General features: G+C 39.3%; 2 protein-coding genes across 2 annotated transcripts; both read left to right on the forward strand.

Moving 5' to 3' along the window:
* Positions 1–593: 593 nt before the first annotated feature.
* LOC138213148 (adhesion G-protein coupled receptor G2) lies at positions 594–8680 on the forward strand. The gene is made up of 12 exons (XM_069174049.1): positions 594–705; positions 1606–1774; positions 2399–2564; positions 3516–3638; positions 3846–3968; positions 4315–4354; positions 4938–5044; positions 5284–5399; positions 5719–5987; positions 6909–7014; positions 7942–8270; positions 8430–8680. Exons 2-12 carry the CDS (start codon positions 1656–1658, stop codon positions 8552–8554), a joined length of 1623 nt encoding a protein of 540 aa, XP_069030150.1. The 5' UTR covers positions 594–705; positions 1606–1655; the 3' UTR covers positions 8555–8680.
* A 4808-nt stretch (positions 8681–13488) lies between these two features.
* Positions 13489–22026, forward strand: adgrg3 (adhesion G protein-coupled receptor G3). Its single transcript, XM_069173829.1, has 12 exons — positions 13489–13584; positions 13917–13971; positions 14696–14783; positions 15080–15205; positions 15374–15547; positions 15630–15675; positions 15745–15836; positions 16835–16953; positions 19040–19320; positions 20081–20183; positions 20332–20657; positions 20742–22026. Exons 1-12 carry the CDS (start codon positions 13527–13529, stop codon positions 20855–20857), a joined length of 1584 nt encoding a protein of 527 aa, XP_069029930.1. The 5' UTR covers positions 13489–13526; the 3' UTR covers positions 20858–22026.
* Positions 22027–24627: the final 2601 nt, after the last annotated feature.

A 24627-nucleotide genomic window follows, 5' to 3' on the forward strand; every position in this document is an offset into this window, starting at 1 on the left:
TTTTTGCTTTTTAATTCAATCTACTCAGAGGAAGAGAAAATGGTTCCCTTACTGCTGTTACTGCTGCTGCATGAATCCCCGGCTGTCGAAGGTATGAATATCAGTTTTGCTTGTTCAGGTTTTCAGGAAAGAAAAATACCAAAATATTACGGTTTGGTAACTTGTGGTACATAATCCAAGAACAAATATTGAGAGCTAAATGATTGTGCTTTTAGGGGTCTGAAATTCAAGTGTGGTTCATTGTAACATGTACCCTCCCGGTACCAATTTACTTTTGCTATCCCAGCCAACAATTAGATGTAAACCTGTTGTTCTCTGAAGAATGTTTTACCTTCAGATCTTACCTTGGAGCTCCTATTTTTCCTTACAAATATGACACCCAATTAAAAAGGGTGAAAATAAAAAAAAACCAATTCATGTCACAGTGAGTAAAAATGAGTACGTTACAGCGAGTTGGATCTGTTTCTCATCATCTATTTCTGTGTTCAGTTTGTGTCAACATTTCAGATTTCCATGTTACTGTGACTGGGATCAGTTCATACGCTGTTGAGGACCACCACTTTGTTGTGAGCTGCAATATCGATGGACACGCCTGCGTCCCTCTTTGCAAACCTATAAGCCAGGAATGGTTCAATATATTACATGACTGCATAGATGCTGAAGTGACAGAATGTACCAACAACGTTGTGTATAGCGCAGAAGAACGTAAGTACACTGTCTCTTAATTAGACCGCTGGCCCTGCACACTCTTTAAAAGCTGGACAACCATGCGCCCTTCCGTATGTAGCACAAATTATGTCTGATGGGAGACCTTTACAGAAAAATCACGTTAGTTTCTCATGTTTTCCCCATGATACTGATTACATGTAGGATATGTATGTTACAACATATGTAACAACGTGTTACAACATATATTGTGTCACAAAAACTGATAACTTCCACCAGCAAATTTGCAACAGGTGCAGTAATGTGAGCACTGACAAACACAAAGGTGCAGCAATACTGATCAATTAAAGGAATACATGCATAACCTGTAAAAAAAAACAACAACTGTATATACACCACACCGTCAGAGGAAAAAGGGGGAACAAAGGCAAAGAGGATAAAGTAATTGGTAAACATGCCAATAAATAAATGTTCACTTGATTTGTTGGGGGGCATTTTGATCCTTTTTAAAGACAGTTTTGATAATAGATGTGCATTGCATGTTTAAAAAATTAAAACTTGATTTTGTTATGTTTGTTTTTATTTCTTTGTCCCGGTTTGATGGTTTTGTAATCCCATGATGGCAATGCACATGGGTTCCACATAGGTACATGTGAGTTTCATATGGGAATATGCATGAGTTTCTCACGTAATGTCATTGGTTTCTCATATATATCAACGGGTTTCACACAGGTAAAGGTTGTGGTTTTACATCACAATATACAAGAGTGTCACATGTAATACCATACAGTATATGGTATTAGAAAAAAAACAATAGGTTTTACATATAATTTCATGGATTTCACATGAGTGGGGAGGTAAGGGGAGTTCAACAGCTGAATCGTAGCCATGCGTCGTTAAACATATATGCCTTCATCTGATTCCTGTCTCAATTCTAAGATTTTAGATGCTCCAGAATCCCGTGCAACGAGACGGAAATCTTGGAGCTGATGGAACCTTTGAAATGTGACATCTGTGGCCAGGAGGACATGGTGCTGCTCTTCTACATCAGGAATACGTGTGTACAGCTCTTCCGCAGTAATCATGCAGTCAGGAGATTCTTCATAGAGTAAGTGTGCTCCTCTTTCTGCTGCTGATTAGACAAACATATTTCATTCAGATTAGTTTTTTTCTGGGGTAGTTTGTTTTTAGCCATGTAAGCAGCATGTTTCTAGGGATGGCCGTGTCTGTGTGTCTATAGGATGGCTTGGCACATTTTTCTCTACATTGCCTGAGGATGAATCCTCATGAGTTTTGGTGATCCCCTACATAAGGCCAACATTTGTGGTCCAGTATTATCATCTGCCCCCGCTGTATTTTGTTTTAAGCAAATACTAGCATGCTACCACACTGAGCAAAAAGACAAATACGGTAAACATTAAGGGAGATGCTTGCAAATGTCTAAGTCTCTTAAAACAATTGTCAGACGCCCACATAAATATTGAAAGAACATTTTTTCTTGCTGTGATAATTATCCCTGTTCATACTGACTATTTTTGCCACTTTCAATATAAGGGCGGGTCTTTCGACTGTTTAATCATGTTCAAAACCAGATGTGTTTATAATCTTTCTGATTCACTTTAAGGCAGATTGAAAAGAAAGCCATTGGTTTTACCTGCTTCAAAATCTCATGCCACTTACCTGTCTGCGCGAGTGGTTCTTACATGTTACGTAATGTCCATTTCCTTTGCAGAGTAGAGAGACATCTTATCCATAACATTATGGGGAAGACTCAGTTTGAGGCAGGAAACATCACCAACTACAGCCTGCAAATGTTGTCTCTAGCTGTGGTCAACGTCTCTGAGGCAGCCCTCAGCTCTGCAGGAGATAACAACTCCATCCAACTAGAAGCTCCACAGGTACACAAGCTTTGATGAAGATGTTGTTGAGGAATTCAGAAGGAACGATGCTTTATTATATCTGGCTAATGAAGCGATATTACACGAGAGGGTGTGATGCTTACGGACCTTGATGCAAGCGCCTTGATCCTTACTGCATCACTGTCGTGCCAATCATGCACACCCTCCAGTGTAATATTGCGATTATACAACAAGTTACCATCTAAATAAAATATGTGATCAAAATGTATTCACATTGAGACAATTCTCTCTTGAAATATAAAACTTTTTGTTCGTGGGATCTCCGTTACCATGGCAACACATGGGGTATGACTAACAACTAGAAAACAATCAGTCACATCAGTAGACTCTTCTGTCATGTTTACTACTCCAGGAAGTAATACGACCCTTCGCAACAACCTAGCAACTGAAACTATTTCTAGTCTGTTTTATTGCTTTCTGGTGATGGTTTCTTAAACTGAATAAATACAGCACATAGAAACATCGGCTGAAAATTTTTATCGTTGCAGTCATGTATTTTGAATACATTTTTATCACAGCGTGATGTGTTAAAACCAAACCGGTCAAACTTTAAGTGCTCGACTACCCGTGGTGTTACGGTACGGGTGCTCGGAGCGACAAATAAGGACCAAAAGAGACCTAATAGACCTATAACAAGTAAAAATAGCACCATACTGCATATTATAGGAAATTCAATTCCAATTATATATTCCCATTGAGAAGCTGGAGTGACATTTACTGGTGATGATGTCATGATGATTCGAGCACGGTCCAAATGTTCAGTTGACCAATCAGATCTCTGGGTCGGAACTACTTGTTGTATAATGTGACGTTAAGATCAGTGAGAACCTTGTTGACCAAGGTTCAGATTAACATTGGTGATTTCTGTGTTTTGAGTTCAAGCCACAAAGGGTACTGACATCAACATCATTCTTTTATATCCGCTATCAGCTGTTGCCAGAGAACAGGTCATTTGTCCCTCAGACTTGGCTGCCTGTGAACGCCCTGCGAGACATCAAAAATGAGGAAAGGGTTGTTGGATTGGTCAGCTACATGGAGCACAGCCAGTTCCAAGTATGTTCTATAGCCTTCTTTTTTATCGTCCATCTAATCCAAAGTCGTGACTCCCTCATGTTTAAATCACATACATTTCAAATATAGTCCGGGTCGCTCATTTAAAAAAAAAAAAAAAAAAGGGCATATATATATACTCTGCATATGCACAAGCAATAGCAGCCTGTATTTCCATCCATCCCTGTCCCGTAACTGTCCTCTTATTAGTTTGACCAGGAGGAAATTGCATCAATGGTTCTCAGGATCGAGCTGCTCGGCGAACGACACCTCAATGATCTGAATCCGCCAATCAAGATGATTTTCAGAGTTTCTGAACACACAGATATGGATGTAAGTTTGTCTGTGAAAGCATGTTTCAGCGTTTAACATCAATCTGTTTCATAATCAACTGCGTGTGTCTGATGTCTGAGAAAGCCCTGTGTTGGACTGACCTTTAGGCTATAAACAAGACTGACCTGTTTTCCTAATGAGGATATATTGTCCCTTCTCAATGTAATCTCACTGCTCTGTTCAAATTATTTAACAAATTGTCATAATCTTTGTTGACAAAGAGGAACGATTTGATTTCGCCGGAGTTGACCCCCACTTTTATTCTGGTGGAGAAACTTTTGTTTTGACTGTGCAGCATGGACCATTGGTAACTTAAATGTAGCTCTGCATGTTTCTATTTCCACAGAATGACTCACAGTTACTGTGTCACTACTTTGACGAAGACGGTAGGTGAATATCTGTTTTTGCTTCCAGCAAGATCACCAGTAAAGCACTGAAGTTGTTTTCTAGATGTCAATTATTAGATCAGTTATTAGTGTAATGATAAAGTGAAGAACTTATTAGGTTGTAAATATTTGATCATCTCTGCAAAATTAGAAAGCTGGGAAATTAATTTCAAAAATATGAATAACTTTGTGATATGTAATTCTTACATTTAAGCATATTCAAAGATGTATGTAATAAAAGCATATTTCATAATATTTTCAACACTTAATTATCTTTAATATTTATTTTAAAACCAAAAGACTTTCAAACTGCACACGTGAAGTGTATGTGTGTAACAACTGAACATCACGTGTTGTAGAAATGTCTGCCGTATAAGACGTGCAGTATAAGCAGCCTGCACAAGAACATATTTTTGTTTTGCGTCAATGACGAGCAGTTATAAGGAAAGAAGGCCTTTTTTCATGTGTCACTGTTGCATTAGTTGTGAAACAAAAGAAAAGAATGCATGTTTAGAAGTGGATTTTTCTATACAAACAAAATATCAGAGTTTGCATAATTACTCCGTGTTGTTCACATTTCCAGATTGGGGCTGGAAAACAGACGGATGTGAGACAGTCAACAGAAACGACGGTGGCCAAGAACACATTATTTGCCACTGCACCCACACAACTCCCTTTGCTGTACTACTGGTAATGAGACACCTGACTAACTTGTTGCTAATGACATATTTTCTTTTCAAAATATTTCTAATAATAAAGCAATTTCCCAATCAAATATTTATACAGAAAAATAAAACAGCTAACAGTTGTTTTTGAATGATCTTTATTATCTTTTATAAACGTGTTATGAGAAAAATCTTGTTGCCTATTTCTAAATAACTAAATCAGTAACTGGCGCCCAGTTGACCACTGTTCCATATTCTTTGCAGGTCAGAGGACCAATTGCAAACATCCACTGGAAAATACTGTCGTACATCAGTTACATAGGCTGCGGACTGTCAGCTTTCTTCACTGCTTTGTCCCTTGTGATATACGTATTCAGATGGTAGGTAGACAACTCTTTGAAGGAAAAACACTGATATCATATGTGGTTGGAAGTGCACTCATCAGGATTTGACTGAATCAGTCTAATGACAGTTTGTACACTTTTTGATAGCTGTCAATTAAAACTAAGAAACCTCCTACACCTCTGCACACACCTGTCAGATCAGATACTGGAATAACTGAAGATCAATACAAGTTTAAGTTATTAGTGGAGTGTTGAAGTGTATTAATTGGGTCATAATGCTGCATTTGCATATTATGTCTTATCTTGCCTGTGAACTTGTCATATGCTCTTGTGTTTTTGTTTTTCTCTTTCTCAGTAACCCGAAAATGGACTACTCCATCTTCATTCATGTCTGTCTGAGCGGAGCCTTGTTTCTGCTCAATGCCACCTTCCTGCTGACCGAGTGGGGGGCCAGGGTGAAACCCGACTGGGTGTGTGTGTTTGTTGCAGCGTTCATGCATTACTCCCTGCTCTGCTGTTTCACCTGGATGGCCATCGAGGCGCTTCACCTCTATCTGCTGCTTATTAAGGTGTTTAACACCTACTACAAACACTACCTGCTCAAACTGTCTCTTGCTGGATGGGGTGAGTGCTTCAAGATCGACTAATCTATTTATTACGTGCTGATGTGGCGTATCAATGTGACACTGGAATTTAAGATAGAAAATACCATGTTGCAGTTCTTAAGAAAGATGGGAAAAGAGGATTTTTTTTTTTTTTTCCGAAAGCAAAAACCCACTCTGCCAGCGACCCAGTATCACTGCAAAGCTTGAAATAGACGCCCTCGTCCACAACAGCAAAACGTGAAACATCCATGAAACTTACACGCACGTACATTTCATGTGATGCTGGATCAATGTGATCAAGGTCCCGCAACAGAGGCAACCTAGGACATTATCTGGCAGGATAATATTAGGAGGCAGGAGGCTTGCTGGCATTCGTCACAGACTGCCATGTGGGACGAAGAGGTTTGAATCCAGGAGGTTATAACATTTCTGTTGAGTTGTTTTTTTGTTTCCTAACCCCAACCAAATGTTTTAGCTATAAGTTTCATCTTCCTGTAAATCACATGGCTCTACGCATGCTGTAGGTTTCATTTTTTTCCACTTCAGGAAAGCCTGTAACTTTCACGCCTAGACAGCCCAAAGCGTGTCTATTTCACATTTGCCGTGACACTGGGTTGGAGCCAGCGTTCCACAAAAAGCTACTAATCCAGAGGATAGCAAGACAATGACTGGGATCTCAGTGTATGTGAATAATAAAGGTGTCCACCTCTTCTGTGAGGCTGCTCTATAGTGTATGGCTGTCTAAAACTGGTGCCCTTCATTGTTGTGAATGATACAAACACCTGAGGACTGAGTGTTTCCTACCATCAATCTTCACTGTCGCATTTTTTTAGAAATATCTTAATATGATACCAAGTTGTATTTGCTTGATCAGGCACCTTTCATAACATCTGCCACATACTTGATGTTTAAACTGTGTGTGTCATTGTGTGATTTTTAGGGATTCCTGGTGTAATCATTGGAGTCTCTTTGGGAGTGAAGGACTTCAAACAGTTTTACGGAGTATCGGAGATGACCATGGCCGATACTAACCAAACTAACGCCATGTAATCAAATTTACAAACATAATCCGTCTCAGCAAAGTGATTCGAAAGCCATTTTTTCATCAGTATCTGATCATCCACACAGTATAATGTCTTTTGTATGTGATCATTGAGTGTTATTGTATTTTTTTTGCAGGAGTTTTAGCCATTTTCATACAGCTGTAGTACAACATTTTTCATTTTACTTAAATTACTTTTGAATACATTTGCATTTCCCCTCATATTGTGTCGGATGAGATTTGCCCATTTCCAACATAGGAACCAGGCTGTGAATTAAATTCTGGAAAGTTATAATCATAAAAATCTCCCTCCTCTGCAGCTAGTTCTTTTAGAAGCTTCAAGAAGGTTTGGGGGATTTGCAGTGCTGGATGCCAGTGTTTTACTTATTGTTATACTTCAAGCACTTAAAAAAAAAAAAAAACAGTAATGCATTGTGGTTTGCACTCAACAATAATCAGGATTGAGGAGGCCCAAAGTTTTTGCAGCTGAGAGACTGACAATACAGATTATTGCTGCTAAATCTTCTCGCTCCGCGCCCTGCGGTGGAAAGGCAAGTCAAAATGCACTAGACGAACTTTGACCCCAAAGTCTTAAACACTGGTTCTTGGGAAAGTTCTTTGATGTTTGATGGCAAACAGAACCCAACACAGGATTGTCAGACTCCGCCACAAATAAACAAAAATATTATCTAAAAAGGTAATTATGAGGTCTAAATTCATTGAATAGCGACTGTAGGAAAAATGGCAACCATAAAGTAACAAACTCTCTTTGATTTCATAAAAATCTCAAGGTTGGTTTTAATTTAAGCCTTTAAGATTATGTTTCTGTTCTTTGTGCATACGGAATTGTAGATGTCTTGTATACACAGAGATTATGTCTCTTTGCATAGTTATGAAACGTTATTGTGACAGCCCTCTTCCTGTGTCGCAGCTGCTGGATCACAGACGATTCCTTCTTCTACTCTTTGAACCTGATGTATTTCGCCCTCATATTCATCTTCAACTCTGGCATACTGATGGCAGTGGCCTCAAGCATCTGTAAGATGAAGCAAGTGTTCAACAGAAACTTAAAGCTTGGACCAGAGACTGAGGGACGGTCGTGGGGAGACTCAGAAAGGTTCAGTGCGTCCTGCAGACAAGGTCTGACTTTGATGGGTCTCACCTGTCTGATGGGGACCAGCTGGGGTCTGGCCTTCCTGGGCTCTGGATACGTCAACTACCCCATCCTCTACCTTTTCTGCATCCTCAACTCCACACAAGGTCTGCTGTATGATTTCAGTCTTTTGATTAATTTAAGGCTAGTTTGTTTTTTTGTTTCTGAGGGTCTTTAACCAGTTTGTTTGCCATCTGACTGCATTTAGAAGTCGATGGATCTGTTCAGCTCACATCTCTGCCTGTCATGTGTGTCTCTTTGATTAGGTGTCTTTATCTTCCTGTGGATCTGTCTGTTAGTCAACAAACAGAGGAAGAGGGATTTGGAGGACAGGATGAGTTCAACTCCAGTGAAGACTTCAGGTGTCAATTCTACTAGTAGACCTCCTTGACTTTTGTTATTCTGGTCTGATTTGTCCCATAATAACCCTTTTCTACATAATAACAACAACATTAACGCCCACATCCAAACCTCCCATCACGTTATGTTGAACATTTCCTTGACTGTACACTTTAAACGCAACTTTTAAAAACATTTTTCTGTGTTATGTCTGAATTCTTAATTTTTTGGTTTCATTTATCTAAAAAAATGTAGAACATTGTACTGCACAACAAAGTTTTAATCAAGGAACTGAAGTACATATGATAATTGATCAGCAGCTGCCAAACATATACAGCGATTTAATATAGACAAAAACATAAACACGCTTCAATAATCAGTTTAACAACAAGAGAACTGATTATTAATGGGGGAAGACTTGGCATAGACTCAGTCTGGTGCAGAAATGCTTGTAACTCTGAGGCTGGTCTACGACACTGCACCAATATTTATAGTAGAACCCCCTTCTGGCTCATTGGTGTAGTTTATCCGCTGCTGTTTGTCCTCCGTGTTTGGAGCTCAGGAGGAAGGTTGATGTCGAGATGAAGCAACAAGAACAAAAATAACAACAAGATGATAATGATGCAAAGAAAAAACAAACACTGTTTGTGTTTCATAACAGTGTCAAATATCGTCACCCTACTGTGACGAGGATGTGCAAAAAAAATAAAAAAAATCATCATTACATTCTTCTATGCAATACTCGCTCACATTACAAGCACTAGAACGTTTGGTTTATTATTATACATGATTTTAAATAGTGGTATTCGGATAAAGTCACTTCAGAAAGTGTTCAGACAGCTACACCTTTTGCATCCTTTATTGAATTGAACATGTAATTATTTTTAAGTTTATAAAACTGGAATCAGTCTACACTCAATAAGTCAATAACCCATAATGACCAGCAACAAAACAAGACATGAAGTCTAAGGACCTCTTCACCATTTCTAAAACCTTGACTGTTCTCAGTAAAACAGCAGCTTCTAAAATTGTGAAAAGGAAACAGTTTAAAACCACTATGACCAGGAAATACCAGAATAAAGCGGACTCAAAACTGATGTATGACCAAGATGTGAGCTTTATTACTTTATAAAAAATAAAAAATATCTCCAGTTGACTGAATAATCCAACTAAAACACAGGGGAAGATAAAGGGGTTGAAACAACTATGTTTAATGAACAACCAAAGATATAAAGAATGTGAGTCGAAACTGCACTGGCAGGCAGACTGGTGGAAAGTAAGGTATACAACAAATAAACACCACTGCAAAACAAACTAGTTCACAGCACTACAATATGCTGAAACTTAAAAGAACTCAAACAAAACATGCATGAAGACCGCCACCATTTTGTTTTCCCTGGCAGAAATGAAACCACAAACGGCCCAAACAATTTTGTATTTAAAACCAACTAAAACCTAACAAATGGTGGAAATAAAGAACAGTGGCTGGCTTCTCAGAAGTGTCTGGTAAAAGAACTAAGGAAACAAACAAACAAATTAATATACAAAAGAAACTTTAGAACCACATTTTACAAACAAAAGCAAATACCTTCCAGGCCTGAAACAAAGCCCTTCCCCTGGGTTGGGAGCATGCAGGTGCCAAAGACTATTTATTAAAAAAAAAAAAAAAAGGCCAAGTTAATATGTTAAAAAGACAATTGATTAATACATCTTTTATTTTGTCTAAAAAGCTGAAAGGCACAGTGCATCTAGTAAAACCATGTCTTTCAACAAACAATTTAAAACAAAGGGAGCCTACCAAAATCACCACAAAGGTGGGCCTCAGCTTGAGCTCAGATGTGCAGGAAAGAGGCCCATGTGAGCTTCCCGTCTCCCTTTACAGCCTCTCCTCCCTCCCTGGGTCCTAGTGCTCGACCGGTATCTGCCCGGCCACGCCACGATGACCCTTCCTACATCTGTCCTTCCGTCAAACTGAGCGAGTATGTCGGGGAGTTGACCAAGAACCCAGCAGTCACTCTAAGAGGCCTCAGAAGTCCTAAAGAGGTCGAAGAACCTACCAGATGACAGTCGTCTCAGCAGTACTTTATCAATCAGGCCTTTATGGTAGAGCTAGATGGAAGTCATTCTAAATATTATAGCTGCAAGCAACAATAATCAAGGTCCAAGCAAACTGCTAGCAGTAAAGGACAAGAAGCACATGACAGTTAACCATCGATTAATACAATGGACAAGTGGATTTGATTCATGGGGCTACAGAGAAGGTGACTTTCAGACTGTGTCATGCATTTTCACAACCATCTTGTAAATTGAGGGAAATATATTACATGTGCTTATGATTCTGATTATGTCAGGTGTATTGTAGTGAAGTTGGCAGCATGGTGGTGCAGTGGCTAACACTGTTACCTCACAGCCAGAAGGTTATGGGATAGAGACCTGCCAGAGGCTTATCTTGGTAAAGTTTGTTCAAATATTTGGGAAAATAGAAAATGTTGTGCATTCAGTGCAGATTACAAGATGTAGAATAACACTAAGGGCTCACCATTTGACCAAACTGAACCCCTCAATTATATTTCATATCCATAGAACTTCTCTGTCAGTTCTGGTAACGTTTGAATAAAGTTTTGTGGAGTTATACATGTTTAGTGACTTTGCATATTTTAATAAATAGAGTAACGGACTTCTGAATTGACCTTTTCACCGTATAGGTTTTACTGCAAAATCACTTTTAGTGGAGAAAAATGCTAAAAAGCGGGAATATAGCCACAAGTCGTAATAATCAGGGTCCAAGCAAATTCCAAGTAGTAGAAGACAAGAAGCACATGAAAGTAAATCACAGGCACACGGTGCAAGAAAGTTCCACTTAATATTCTGCATGTTTGTTTAAAGCAGGACATGAACCTCTGACATTTTGTACCACGGGCAAAGTCTTCAAACCTGTCTCCTAAAGTATTCACCCTGTCTCCTAAAGTCTTCAACCTGTCTCCTAAAGTATTCACCCTGTCTCCTAAAGTATTCACCCTGTTTCCTAAAGTCTTCAACCCTGTCTCCTAAAGTCTTCAACCCTGTCTCCTAAAGTCTTCAACCTGTCTCCTGAAGTCTTCAACCTGTCTCCTGAAGTCTTCAACCTGTATCCTAAAGTATTCACCCTGTTTCCTAAAGTCTTCAACCCTGTCTCCTAAAGTCTTCAACCCTGTCTCCTAAAGTCTTCAGCCTGTCTCCTGAAGTCTTCAGCCTGTCTCCTGAAGTCTTCAACCTGTCTCCTAAAGTCTTCAACCTGTCTCCTGAAGTCTTCAACCTGTATCCTAAAGTATTCACCCTGTTTCCTAAAGTCTTCAACCCTGTCTCCTAAAGTCTTCAACCCTGTCTCCTAAAGTCTTCAACCCTGTCTCCTAAAGTCTTCAGCCTGTCTCCTGAAGTCTTCAACCTGTCTCCTAAAGTCTTCAACCTGTCTCCTGAAGTCTTCAGCTTGTCTCCTGAAGTCTTCAACCTGTCTCCTAAAGTCTTCAACCTGTCTCCTGAAGTCTTCAACCTGTATCCTAAAGTATTCACCCTGTCTCCTAAAGTCTTCAAACCTGTCTCCTGAAGTCTTCAACCCTGTCTCCAGAAACCAGATTGTGACAAGCATCTTTGCCATCATCGGGGTTCTGTCAGCACGAACAGACAACACTCAGCCAAAGTGCCGCTCAACGTGTTTATTCCAATACAAAAGCTCCACATCAATGTCCGTGTTCTCTTCTGCCGAGCATCCGATCACACGTCCGGTCTGCAGCCAAAGTACAGATTTAATCTGTCTGTTACTTGAACCCTGGGATGCCTCGAAGTATGCGTGAACCTGTGCTGTAGGTAATTGCCAATTTGTGAGGCTAGTAACTACAATGAATGTCTACTTCTGCAGTAGAGGTCATTCTTGGTCATGATACAGTTTCATCACAGCATTTGATTGGTTTTCTAACTCCATTTGTAGAAAACAAAGGGTTGTGTTTTGGTGTGTTTTAACAAGTCTGAATATACAGGAATATTGTTTTCAACATAGTGTATATAATATCGGTGAACCAGATTACAACAACAACCAGATTCAATCATTTGTGTGTCTGTTTAAAGTTTGTGGATCTGTCTGTCAGCCAAGAAGCAGAGATAAATATAGAACACAGAAAGTCTTCAACTGCCTTGAAGATCTGATTGGATTCTCTTTCCTGACATTAGTCCAGATCATGAACTCTTGACACAATAACTGATGGTAATCTCCCTTTATGTAACCACAGCACCAATGACTCATACATGTCATGCATGACTCTTTTTTTTATTTTTTATTTTATTCACTTTATTAATCCCCGAGGGGAAATTTCTTCTTGACTTCTTGAGAATGTCCTTAAATTAATGGAAACATAGTTCTCTGTAAGTTGGAACATTTCCTTATTTCATCATCATCGACAGTTGTTCCTGTTAAAATAAATGTTTTATTTTTCTTGCCCCCTTTTATAGAATCATCAATAAATTATTCAGATTATATACTGAAGAGCATTTATATGTTCTCATGGGCTCTGCCAATTTAAAAAAAAAAACGTCATTCGGTTTCACTTCTCCTCGAGGATGAGTGTCTGTACCAATGTGACTTGAGTAGTTCTTTTCTCTTGCGTATGTAGATTATCAGTAACATTTAGAAACTTCCCATTTCTTCTTCCTGATGTTGGGAGGCTTAGTGACACAGCTAAACTGTTTTACATGATATACAGAATTCACATCAGGCTCCCATACAGACTTACTACTAAACTCTAAATCCTCAGTGTGACATTTTACTATCTCTAGGTAATTTCCAATATAAAATTTAAGCAAAAAACTAAATCATGACACTACCTTTGGAAATAAATGAATCACTTCCTGCTTTGAGCTGTCAACCGCTTCTCCACGGACAGCATGTGATATTTGTAGATGTGAAACTCTAAGCTCACCTCATTAAGCAAAACTCAACCAGGCAGAGCAGCGCTGCGCATGAGGCTGTAACACACAGGGCTCAGTGAGACACGATGCGGATTCATTTTCTTCTCGTCACATTCGTCTGGTTTTCTACATCCCAAGCCAGCAGTGAGTACATTTCACATGTGATTGTTGTTTTGTTTAAAGCTGTGTGCCATTTCAACTGTTAATATATCAAGGTGGTGGATTATCTAGAAGAAAGTTAAAATATGTTAAGGCTCTAAGCACCACGGTGACGGAATCTCTAACCCAACGAGTAGTGTGACGCTAAAACCAGGACCAGGTCTCAAGAGTAAGTCCAACGCAACATTTTGTCTCTCCTCTTTCTCTGGAGTCAGATATGACACCTCTGAGTTTGATCACCTGTCAGTCTGAGGTCCAGTGTCCATTCATCACCTGTGCCAGTTCTGACTCTTTAACTTTCTGTGTTACTTTGACAGAGCAATGTAAAGATCTCATCAGGCAGTGTCAAAGTCGTATGGCCGTTTGGACCAGGTAACTCATACAGTTGATGCTAAACTTATGCTGTTTTCAAGGAGTAAAATCTGACAAGTTGATCTTACTTTTAAAAGTTTTGGCAAACCAATTGCCTTTAAAAAGGTAAGTTAATATCATGATTAGTCTTAAGTTATGTTTACTTTATATTTCACTCTTATCTTGACCTATAATTTATCTGTGTTTACTTAATTTTCTGAAGTTTTTCAAACATGACACAAACATGTTCCTTGTTAGTGTTGAAAACTCGAGTTAACCAAGTTAGTATGACTTTAATGAAAAGTTGTATTTACTCAGTAGAATTTAGGAAACTATCTATCATACTTGACTATGGAAGGAAAGAGAGAATTGTTAACACTCACATTCACAGCTACACTAATTAACCTACACACACGTTTTGGGACTGTCGGAGGAAACCGGAGCGTCTGAAGAAAACCTGTGCAGGTACAGGAAGAACATTGAAACTCAGAAAGGTCCAAGCCGAGGTTCCAACACAGAACCATTCAGATTACCTGCCTTTAGAAACACAATTGCATTTCTCCATTTACAGCACAGTGTACAACCTTCTGAAATCATATGACTGTGTACAGTATTCATTAGGTTTTCACAGAGCGGCCTTATTTGTGTTGAACTTGAATAAAACTTGCCTAAAACCAATTAACACCACTTATAATACTGTATAACTCTGTTTAGATTGCTGAATGTGTTAAATATGTGTTGACAGGTGTTATGAGGACGAAAGTGCGACCTGCACGACCGGACGCCATTTTTCGCCAGACTTCACCCGTGTGATTGTGAACTCATCACAACAGGTGAGGCTGTGTTTTGGGGCCAGTTAAAGAAAAATCGCACTGTTTATGTAACATGCACGAACAAATCAGCAAAACAGGTGTGTTTTCTTCATAATACACATTCACATACAACAGGATGTTACATTTTTCTATATGTTGTAGCTCCAGCTTGAATCATGTAAAAATCAATGTTTGAAATAATTTCCAGCAAAGTTGAGTTCCATAAATAGCCTATTAATTCTTTACTTATTTGTAGTGTATATTCGGCATGTGTAAAAACTTTTTGCATGTTTTTGTGTGTGCTTCTGTTTTTTTAGGCTGACGTGAGACTCGTTGAACACAGAGTTCAGATCCCGTCCTCGGCTCTTCGGATGAGCAGAGGAACCGCCCCCGAGGAGAACGTCGTGCTCGTGGCCTCGGTGATCAACAGCACGCATTTTACGGTGAGTGCTTTCCCTTGTGCTGATTTGCATTGATTTTCATGAAATATGTCCCCTCACAGTCACCTGTTGTGTCCTATGAAACACGAGGAAAGGTTGCTACTGTTTTATTATCTGATTTATTTCTAAATTACTTCACGGCTCCGCTGCCAATTCTATCTGTCATTTCAGCTCAGTCCCTCGCCAGGACAAGGAAGAGCACGAGGAAGAGGGAGACAGTTGCACCCGCCTGCCCCGAGGCAAGCCACTGTTTTAGATGGGTTAGTCCTGGCAGTGAGGGCAGGGAACCTTCCGGTCAAAAACCTCTCAGAGCCCATCAGGTTATTCTTCAAACACAACAAACAGGTAAAATAACTGAAACAGCAGCGCTACACAAACAGCCTGTTTTCCTCTTACTTTCCTCTTAATTTATTCACATATGTTTCAGGTGAACGGCACCTGTGTATTTTGGGAGGAGTCACAGGATGGAACAGGTGGGCTGCAGTATTTTTGGTCTGAAATAAAAGGAAGAACTCAAATTAACACATTGTGTGTTTTTTTAGGTGATTGGAGCAGAGTTGGCTGCAGCACCACCATCAACGGATATGAGTTTATTTGCAGCTGCGATCACCTGAGCTTCTTTGCTGTGCTTGTGGTAAAAGCATTCGTCATCTCATTTCTTCTGGTGAACAAAGCAGGGTAGACAAATCAAGTGTGGTTATATCACCACATGATACACCACAAACGCTGACATGTCAAGTGACGTTACTTCTCTGAGCTCTCAAAATCTTTCCACTAAACTAGAGAAATAAAGAGCTAAACACGCAACAAAATCAAGACTGTTTGCTGTCCTGGCTCCTAAATGGTAGAATGAGTTCCTCAATGACATCAGGACAGCAGAAACTCTGTACATCTTCCGCCGCAAACTAAAAACACACCTCTTCTGACTTTACCTTGAGTAGGTAGCACTTTAGTAGCACTTAAAATGGCACTTGCTTGTAGCACTTTGAAGTTTGGCTATCTTGAAGAAAATTGTACTTTCTTAATTGTTGTTCTGAATTTGTACCCTCATGGTTGAAATGCACTTATTGTAAGTCGCTTTGGATAAAAGCGTCACCTAAATGAAATGTAATGTAAATATTCCCAGTTGAACATATATTCAACTGTATTTCCCCACTCGGACATCAGAGTTTTCCCACTTTGCACTTGCTCATGAACACACCATGAAAACAATATTCCACATTCAAATAGTTTAGAGGATAGTGTCTTTTTTTCAAGCTTTTTCATTACCAAAATCACCAGAGCAAAGGGATAAGGAATGGATTCATCTGCCCCAACGTACGTCAGAGTGTCCAGCTCACCTAACAGAGTAATCTAGCATACTTCTCAAGCCAAGAAGAATATCATTTTATGGTCTTTTGAAAACTACAAAAGAAAATTAAAATGGATGTGCCAAACAAAAGAACATCAAATTTCGGGGTTTTACACTCCACGTTCTATGACTTCCCATCCCACAAACAGGTGGATGCAGCACTCTATAGAGAAAAAGAGCAGAGCTTTATTTGAGACAAATCCACAGAAACTAACAGTCTGGAGTCTCCTGATGTGTCTTCGTCAGATGTGTAAATTAAGTCGTACCTCTTTTTGTTGCAGAACCCAGAATTATCAGTGGATAAACGTCATGCTGTGAACCTCAACTACATCACCTACATTGGATCAGGACTCTCCGTCATCTTCACATTCATCAGCTTGATCATCTACACTTGTCTACAGTGAGTCTGTTTGTTTGTTCGACTTACAAGTGTTGTTCCTGCATGAAGAGTGTTGATGAACGAAAAGTGAAGTGTTTTCCTCTTCAGTCTGACACACAGAATTAGGGTCGTCTTTTTAAAGACGTGATATGTTTCACCATACTGATGTGCTTTAACAAGTTTAAGTTACACTGCGTCACTTTATACATCTTCTTGCAGAAAATAAATCATCTGCATGCTGACAGCTGTTGTCGTGCGGCGGCTGCAGCGTTAAAAACCCAGTCAGAGCCCATAACTTCAGCTCGATGTCGATGAAATAGCTTCCCATACAGAAGCAGAGCTATGGTGTGTTTGAATAGCAAGCAGCCCTCTCCTCCCACTTCCTAAAGCTTCTGACATGACTGAAGATGTTATCTGCAACAATGTCAAAGCTTGTTACAACATCTGTAATTACATTTTGAAAATTAAAGTTATCCCACATCTTGAGATATCTCTAATCTAAATTCCTTTCAGCATACCTGTATTCCTAATTCCACTTTGAGAATAAATAGATCTTAAATTCTGACTAGTCTGAATAAAATACTATTTCAAATTGTTATTACAGATAACCTTAATTACAGTTTTGATCAGAGGAACTGATGTTGCAGAAATCTGTAACGAGAAGCCCATTTTGTCATTTTGTTCCTGCCAAAGTGCTTTAACATCATCTGAAACACTTCTGAAGTCAGAATTAAAGGAAACGTGTCTCACAATTTCTAAATTGCTGAAAGCATTGATCTAATAATTTCTTAAGCTTTCTTTATTGATTTTTTTTTTTAACAACTACTTCTGTCACTTAATATATAAATTGTGCACTGTTATGTCCATATTTAATCTATCATCATGTTTGCTTCCCTTTATGACTATGGCTAAACACTCACAACAACAGACTCATGTCACACAAAGTAGTGCCTTTAAGCTGTGACGGTCCTGCCTCTTATTACCAAATGATAATTATTCCATACCGTTACCAAGACCAACAAAGCACAATCAGGACAGTGTGAAGTCAGTACAGGAGAAAATTTGCCTGCACAGCAAAGTGTTAAATCAGCAACTAAGGAAACGATAAAACTGAACAGGAAGTCAAGTTTGACTGATAGCAGTAATCGGGCAGGAGAACATCAGCCCAGTATCACACCAGAGTGTGTAATACACCTATTATGTCCTTGAAATGAGTATTCCTTAGTCAAAGCTAGACAGAACTAACAGAGTGAAGTCCTCCAAAAAAAACCAAGGCGTAACTTTTCTTGAAGTTAATCAAGATCTAATTTTTCTCTTTTTTACTTTAAAACTGCAACAAAGAACAAATTGCAAACTCAAATCATTACCGAACAATACTTATCACACTCACATTACTAGTGAGTAACAAATAATGCTGAGTCACAGGGCAGGACACACCGTATTAACTTGCATCAAAGCAAATATGCAGTAAATATATTATGCCTGTGATATCAAAAGAATCAATAAAACAAATACTTAGGGACAAAAAGTGTTCAAGGCAACAACGTAGAAGATAAATTGCAGCAGGAGAAGCAGTCGCATATGTTCTCTATTCTGCTGTACTCAAAATAAATGTTTCTAATTTACATGTTCCCAGAGGACAGAACAACACCCGTTTGTCCAGGATGCAGTCACGTTTTCCTTTTTTCACGTGTGAAAAGTACACATGCATGATCATAATCAAAGAAGGAGGTCATGCAGGTTTAAATCCAGGTTACGTAGCCTACATAACACAACCTGTTTCATGTAATATGTATTAACTAACCTAGGTGATGTTACTTACATAAAATTGCCTGTTTTCACACCAAACCATGATCTTTTCCGAAAGCTAATCACGTGGGTCCTGGTGCCTAAACCACATGCGTGTACTAGAGACACAAAACATGACACTGACACAGTATCCTGTAGCGGACCAGCGGGTGTACCACACGCTGTGGCATGATACCGGTTTGTAACAGTAACATATGTGGGAATGCACGGGGCTCATCAGACTGTGTTTAGGTGGAAGTACCTGTCACATTCAGGGCAAAAAGAAACTGACGATGGTTTATTGCTGTTTGTCTTTTAGTCGGCGGCGTCCTGAGAAGGCCATCTGTGTGCACATGCAGCTCACAGGGGCTCTGCTCTGCCTCCACCTCAGCTTCCTGCTGTGCTGTCTCTGGGTGTGGCTGCACAGTGACAACGAGGACAGCTGGGTTTGCCGGGTTCTGGGTCTCCTTCTGCACTGGTCCCTGCTGGCCACCTTCAGCTGGACCGCTCTGGAGGGATTCCACCTCTACCTCCTCCTCGTCCGGGTCTTCAACATCTACGTCAGGAGATACCTGCTGAAACTCAGCTTGGTGGGATGGGGTGAGTGGAGTGTGCTTCGGACCGTGTGTCTGTCAAATGCCGTCAGTCAGATCAAATGGAACTGGACTGTTCACAACTGAAAGCTTTCGTGATTAACAGTGAATACTTCAACTAAATTATTTGGTTGGTATACATTCTGCTGTATTCATGCTTTCATATTGTAATGTTTTATTTTGCATTTACAGAAACTTTTGTACGTAGCGAGTGCAGAAAGCAATGTTTTGTTGTGAGATTGCAGGATTTGTATTTCATGCTGAAGCATTCAATTCAATTTTATCGTTATAGTGCCAGGTTAAACGTCACAACACGGGTTATTTCAAGGCACTTAACACAGTGAAGTCCTTACAACAGAACTTTACAACATTATACAGAGAAACCCCAAAATGTAACAAATCCCACGTAAACGAGGAGAGAAAAACTCCTCTTTAAGGGAGAAAAACCTCCAACAGAGGGAAGGAAAAACTCCCTTTAACAGGAAGAAACCTCCGACAGAACCAGGCTCAGAGGTTGAGGTGAGGTGCGAGATGAGAGAGAATTCAATTTGCATGAACACAAAGACTGGGTGATAAATATGACATTAGGAACTACATACTCCAAACTCTGAATGTCAGGTATTCATGGTGTGGTAAAGATAAAGAAAGTGCGGGGGGGGGGGGGGGCAATAATAACAATGGAGGTCTCTTGATATGCGCTTCCACTTTATCCTGGCCTTTGAAATTAATAATTCAGTTGAATAGAATTGTGACTGTTATTTTTGCAGGTTTTCCAACACTGGTTGCAGGGGTTTGTGGGATTTCAGGTGTTTATGGGAAATACATTCTGGAGCTGAAGGATGGAAACAACGATAAATTGACGGCAGAAATGTAAGAAACCATCATTACTTTGACTTTAAATATGCAGGAGGTTTGACTACTGAGCAAATACATGCTGCGATGTTCACTCTGCTTTACTCACTGCCTTCAAGTTTGGAATTTAAACATGACCTCTTTATGTTTTTCTGATGATGGCCAGGTGCTGGATGAGCAGCCAGTTCCCACAGAGGCTTTTAGTCAGCTACATCACTACCGTGGCCTTCCCTTGCCTGGTGATACTGTATAACTCCTGCATGCTGGGGCTGGTGGTGTTTAAGCTGTGTGGGCTACGAGGAGGTAAAAGAGGCTTTGAGAGGGGCAGTGATTGGAGGAAGACAAACGGAGAGGACAGGAGCAGGTTATGGAAGGACTGTGCCACGCTGCTCGGCCTCAGCTGGGTGCTGGGGTTACCCTGGGCGTTAGCCAGCGCCACGTACATTTCCCTGCCCGGGATCTACACCTTCACGATATTCAACTCCCTGCAGGGTCAGTATGCGAACGATCTCTCATATAAAGTGTGACTTTGGTGGTTTGCTGGAGGGATTCACAGCCTGTCTTTTGTCTCCTCAGGTGTGCTTGTGTTCCTGTGGTCTCTGGCTTTGACCTGCAAGTCCCAATCTGACAACAACTCCTCAGTCAGAGACCCTTCCTCTCAGAAGATGATGACGACCAGTTTGAATAACTGAAGGTGTTGAGTGACCTTTGGACTCCAGTCATATGCAGTTAAACACAGTATAAAAGTTAATTGTCTTGTGTTTGTATACAAAGATGATAAAAATCATGCAACAATGATAATAATCCTTGTTAGTTTCAGAAAGACGTCGACTTGTCGAATCTCCCCGTGGTTAAACAATAACAGTGTGAAAGAGAACAAGAGAACTTGTTGGGCAGCTGAAATAAAGTGGAGGAAAACTGGACTCAGAGTTCACTGTGATATACTGTATATAAGGAGGCCATGACTTCCTAAAACAAAGCAATACGTCTGGCAAGAAAAGATTACTTTTCTAAGATTATTACAGAGGATGCTGGGAACTCAAGAATATTGTTTTCCACCATGGAGCAGCTGCTCAACACTAGCCCCGCCCCCCTACAGGTCTCTGCATCACAATGTGAAAAACTAGCACCGTTCTTCAGAGACAAAGCCACTTCAATCAAAGATGCAACCATGGAGAAATTCACCTCCACCACATTAACTGAGCTTTGTAAGACTCACCGGGTGTAACTCCTCCACTTCCTGTATTAACCAACATACCAACAGCATTTTTTTAAGCAGGTGTTCAACAGCATTTCAAGTCATGTCCTCGAGTTTATAAACGCATCCCTTCAAACAGGCATTTTCCCGGATGCCTTCAAAACAGCTGTTGTAAAACCCAACCTCGACCAGCTGCAGGCCAAATATCCAACCTTCCATTTATTAGTAAATACTTGAATAGATAGTTTCAGTGCAAATAAACTCCCTTCTTAAAGAAAACAACATCCTGGAGGAGTTTTAGGCTTTAGAGCACTGAAACAGCACTGACCAAAATAATCAGCGACCTCTGACAAAACTGTAAATAAATAAATAAATTTAATGGCAGAGCAATAATTTCCTAAAATTAAACGAGGATGAAAAATAAATCCTGCTCGTCGGCCCCAAAAACAAAAGAGAAATCGTAGAAAAAGATCTGGCGCAACTGACTCTGTGGGTGTGACCAGAGGAAACTAGTCTGGGTGTAATCTTAGACTGTGATCTATATTAACCGACGTTAACAAGCTGACCAACATTTATTTTTTTCCACCTGACAAACATTGGCGGCGCGTTGGAGTGCGAGGGCCCGTACATCACTGCTTGCAGTTTTAATTTCCACTTGTATTCCTTGCGATACAAATAAAGTTTATTATTATTATTTTTTTATTAATATTTTTTGCTTCTGCAGTTATCATTCATATGGTTACAGTAATATCCGCTATAAACAGACAAAGATTATCAACAATTTACAAGTGAATCACTCAATAAGAAAATTAACAAAGTTGGTATGTAGCATCTGAATTCTTTAAACTACGTTCTGGATTGGGTAAAATAGAGAGGATGAAAATCCTACATATTTTATCTCCATACACCTATAATTTACTGTTATGGCCCTGTGAGTGCTTCCTGTCTTCACCCATTGTCTGTTTAGTCAGTGCTTTGTTGTACATTGCTCTTCTATCAGTCTCACTTTGATTAGCTTGTTTGTCATCATCGTAGCCTCAGTTTTATTAATTTGTTGTGTTAAATATCCGTTCCGTCTGTTTTGTGTCTGTTTTTTTTTTTTTTTTTTTTACGTGAGAATTTTGCTCTGTTGTGATGGAAACGTTGCGTTAGACTTGGGAGCAACAGTTTAACCTGTTCTGCTGCACTTTCCTTAAAACTAAAACCAGATTTAGATATTGTATCTTATGTCTATTATCTTTTAAAAAATGTAGGCTTTACAAAAGCAAAACAATGTGCACAGACATGTTCAGGTACTTTGGATGAACTGGATGTAATAGTGGCAGATGAGCGCCATCTGATGGCCAAAGTCCAGGGCTCAATTTATTCATCCATACAAATGTGGAGATTTGTTTTTCACATTTCAATCGACCAACACAGATTACCAAACCATAGGACATACCCATAAATCAAAACAACATGAAGCAATATTCCATACCAACTATAACATACAGTGAATGTTTACAGTATGGCCATGTGGCTCAATGTACAGATGTTCAAGATCAATACAATTCTTTGTCGTGTTTTGTTTTTCAATTATATGCATGAATAAATTAGATTAGTTTAGATTAGATTAGATTAGATTAGTTTAGATCAGATTAGATTGGATTAGATTAGATTAGATTAGATTAGATTAGATTAGATTAGATTAGATTAGATTGGATTAGATTAGATTAGATTAGATTGGATTAGATTCGATGAGCAATAATATCCATACGGGATAAATTCATATATGGGTCGATGGTTTCAACTGAACTCAAACAAATCAGCACAAAGAAAGAGATTTAAAGCTTTAAAGACAAATAAAACCAAAGTCGGCTGAATGATGAAATTAATTTGAGAGAAAACTGTAAATTATGTTTTGTGCAACAATCCTTCTGTGACTTCAGCTTTAATCAGTCAATCCCAATCAGGGATACTGGGACAACTTTCAAGGAAGATTTTGGAAGAATTTGACAATGAAATAGATGCATAATAGAACAGGTCAGACAGTCAGAGGGAGAAATAGTTCAAAAGGTTTGTTAAAAGTAAATGACTGTAACTTGATTTCATGTATTAAACTCTTATACAATTCACCCAAGGCCTGTGTAGTTACAAATGGTAAACAATCACAATACTTCACATTGTCAAGAGCAACCCATCAGGGTTGTCCAATCAGCCCACTGTTATTTGCTTTGGCCATAGAGCCCTTATCCATCACAATTAAGTCCTTAACATCAATAAATGGAATTTTTAGAGGAGAAGAAGAGTATAAATTATCTTTATATGCTGATGATTTATTATTATATATATCAGACCCTATTCTAGGTGTACCCCACATTACCCACGCTTTGTTAAGATTTGGAAAATGTTCTGGGTATAGACTGAATTTCAGTAAAAGTGAATGCTACCCTGTTAATAACTTGGCGCTTCAAATTCAGGATAATGTATTACCGTTCGAAATGTCAAGAAATGGCTTTAAATACTTGTGCATTAACATCACAAGAGATATGCAGAACCTTTACCAAGAAAACTTTTCTTCTCTACTTGAGAAAGTCAAATTAGATCTGAAGAAATGGAAAACAATTAACTTATCCTTGGCAGGGAAAGTGAATTGCATCAAGATGAATGTGCTTCCCAAATTCCTTTACCTGTTTCAGTGCCTTCCACTCGACCTTCCTAAATCTTTCTTTATATGTATCAACAAAGCTTTCATCTCATTTATGAATGGTAAGAACCCTCGGTGATGTGTAGAACTTCTACAGAGGCCTAAATTACAGGCGGGGCTAGCTCTTCCTAATTTTTGCTACTACTACTGGGCATCAAATGTTCAAAAAAAAAAATCTTTTGGCTTCATGCTCCAGATACAGACTGGTGTCACTATGAAGCTGGATCTTGCAGTTCAACATGTCTTACAGCCCTGGTCACTGCCAGCCTTCCAGTTTCTATTTCACATTTCACAAACAATCCAATCGTCATCAATACCCTCAAGATATGGTTTCAATTTAGACAGAACTTGGGTTTTAATTATCTTCTTAACATAAGTCCTAAATGCAATAACCACCTTTCCCCCCCAGCATGTTTTGGTCATGCCCTGCTCTGGCATCTTACTGGTCTATGATCTTTAAAACATTTTCTGAGGCTCTTAATATTGATCTCCAACCCAATGCAACATCAGCATAGAGTGACGCAGGCGCGTCTACATACGACGTATGTGTGTTTGTATTTTTTCTTCTTTCTCTGTTC

Source organism: Embiotoca jacksoni, unplaced genomic scaffold (assembly GCF_022577435.1).
Source record: "Embiotoca jacksoni isolate LCO1_2020_lvr unplaced genomic scaffold, fEmbJac1.0.p SCAF_6, whole genome shotgun sequence".
In the NCBI taxonomy this organism is placed as follows: Eukaryota; Metazoa; Chordata; class Actinopteri; family Embiotocidae; genus Embiotoca; species Embiotoca jacksoni.

Excerpts from the sequence above, each read along its gene's own strand:
- LOC138213148 (XM_069174049.1), top strand. The coding sequence starts at position 1,656 with ATGGAACCTTTGAAATGTGACATCTGTGGCCAGGAGGACATGGTGCTG. Across the intron at positions 4,355-4,937 it reads TCACTACTTTGACGAAGACG|ATTGGGGCTGGAAAACAGAC; the intron begins GTAGGTGAATAT and ends TCACATTTCCAG. Across the intron at positions 7,015-7,941 it reads ACTAACCAAACTAACGCCAT|CTGCTGGATCACAGACGATT; the intron begins GTAATCAAATTT and ends CCTGTGTCGCAG.
- adgrg3 (XM_069173829.1), top strand. The coding sequence starts at position 13,527 with ATGCGGATTCATTTTCTTCTCGTCACATTCGTCTGGTTTTCTACATCC. Across the intron at positions 15,548-15,629 it reads TCTTCAAACACAACAAACAG|GTGAACGGCACCTGTGTATT; the intron begins GTAAAATAACTG and ends CATATGTTTCAG. Across the intron at positions 15,676-15,744 it reads GGAGTCACAGGATGGAACAG|GTGATTGGAGCAGAGTTGGC; the intron begins GTGGGCTGCAGT and ends GTGTTTTTTTAG.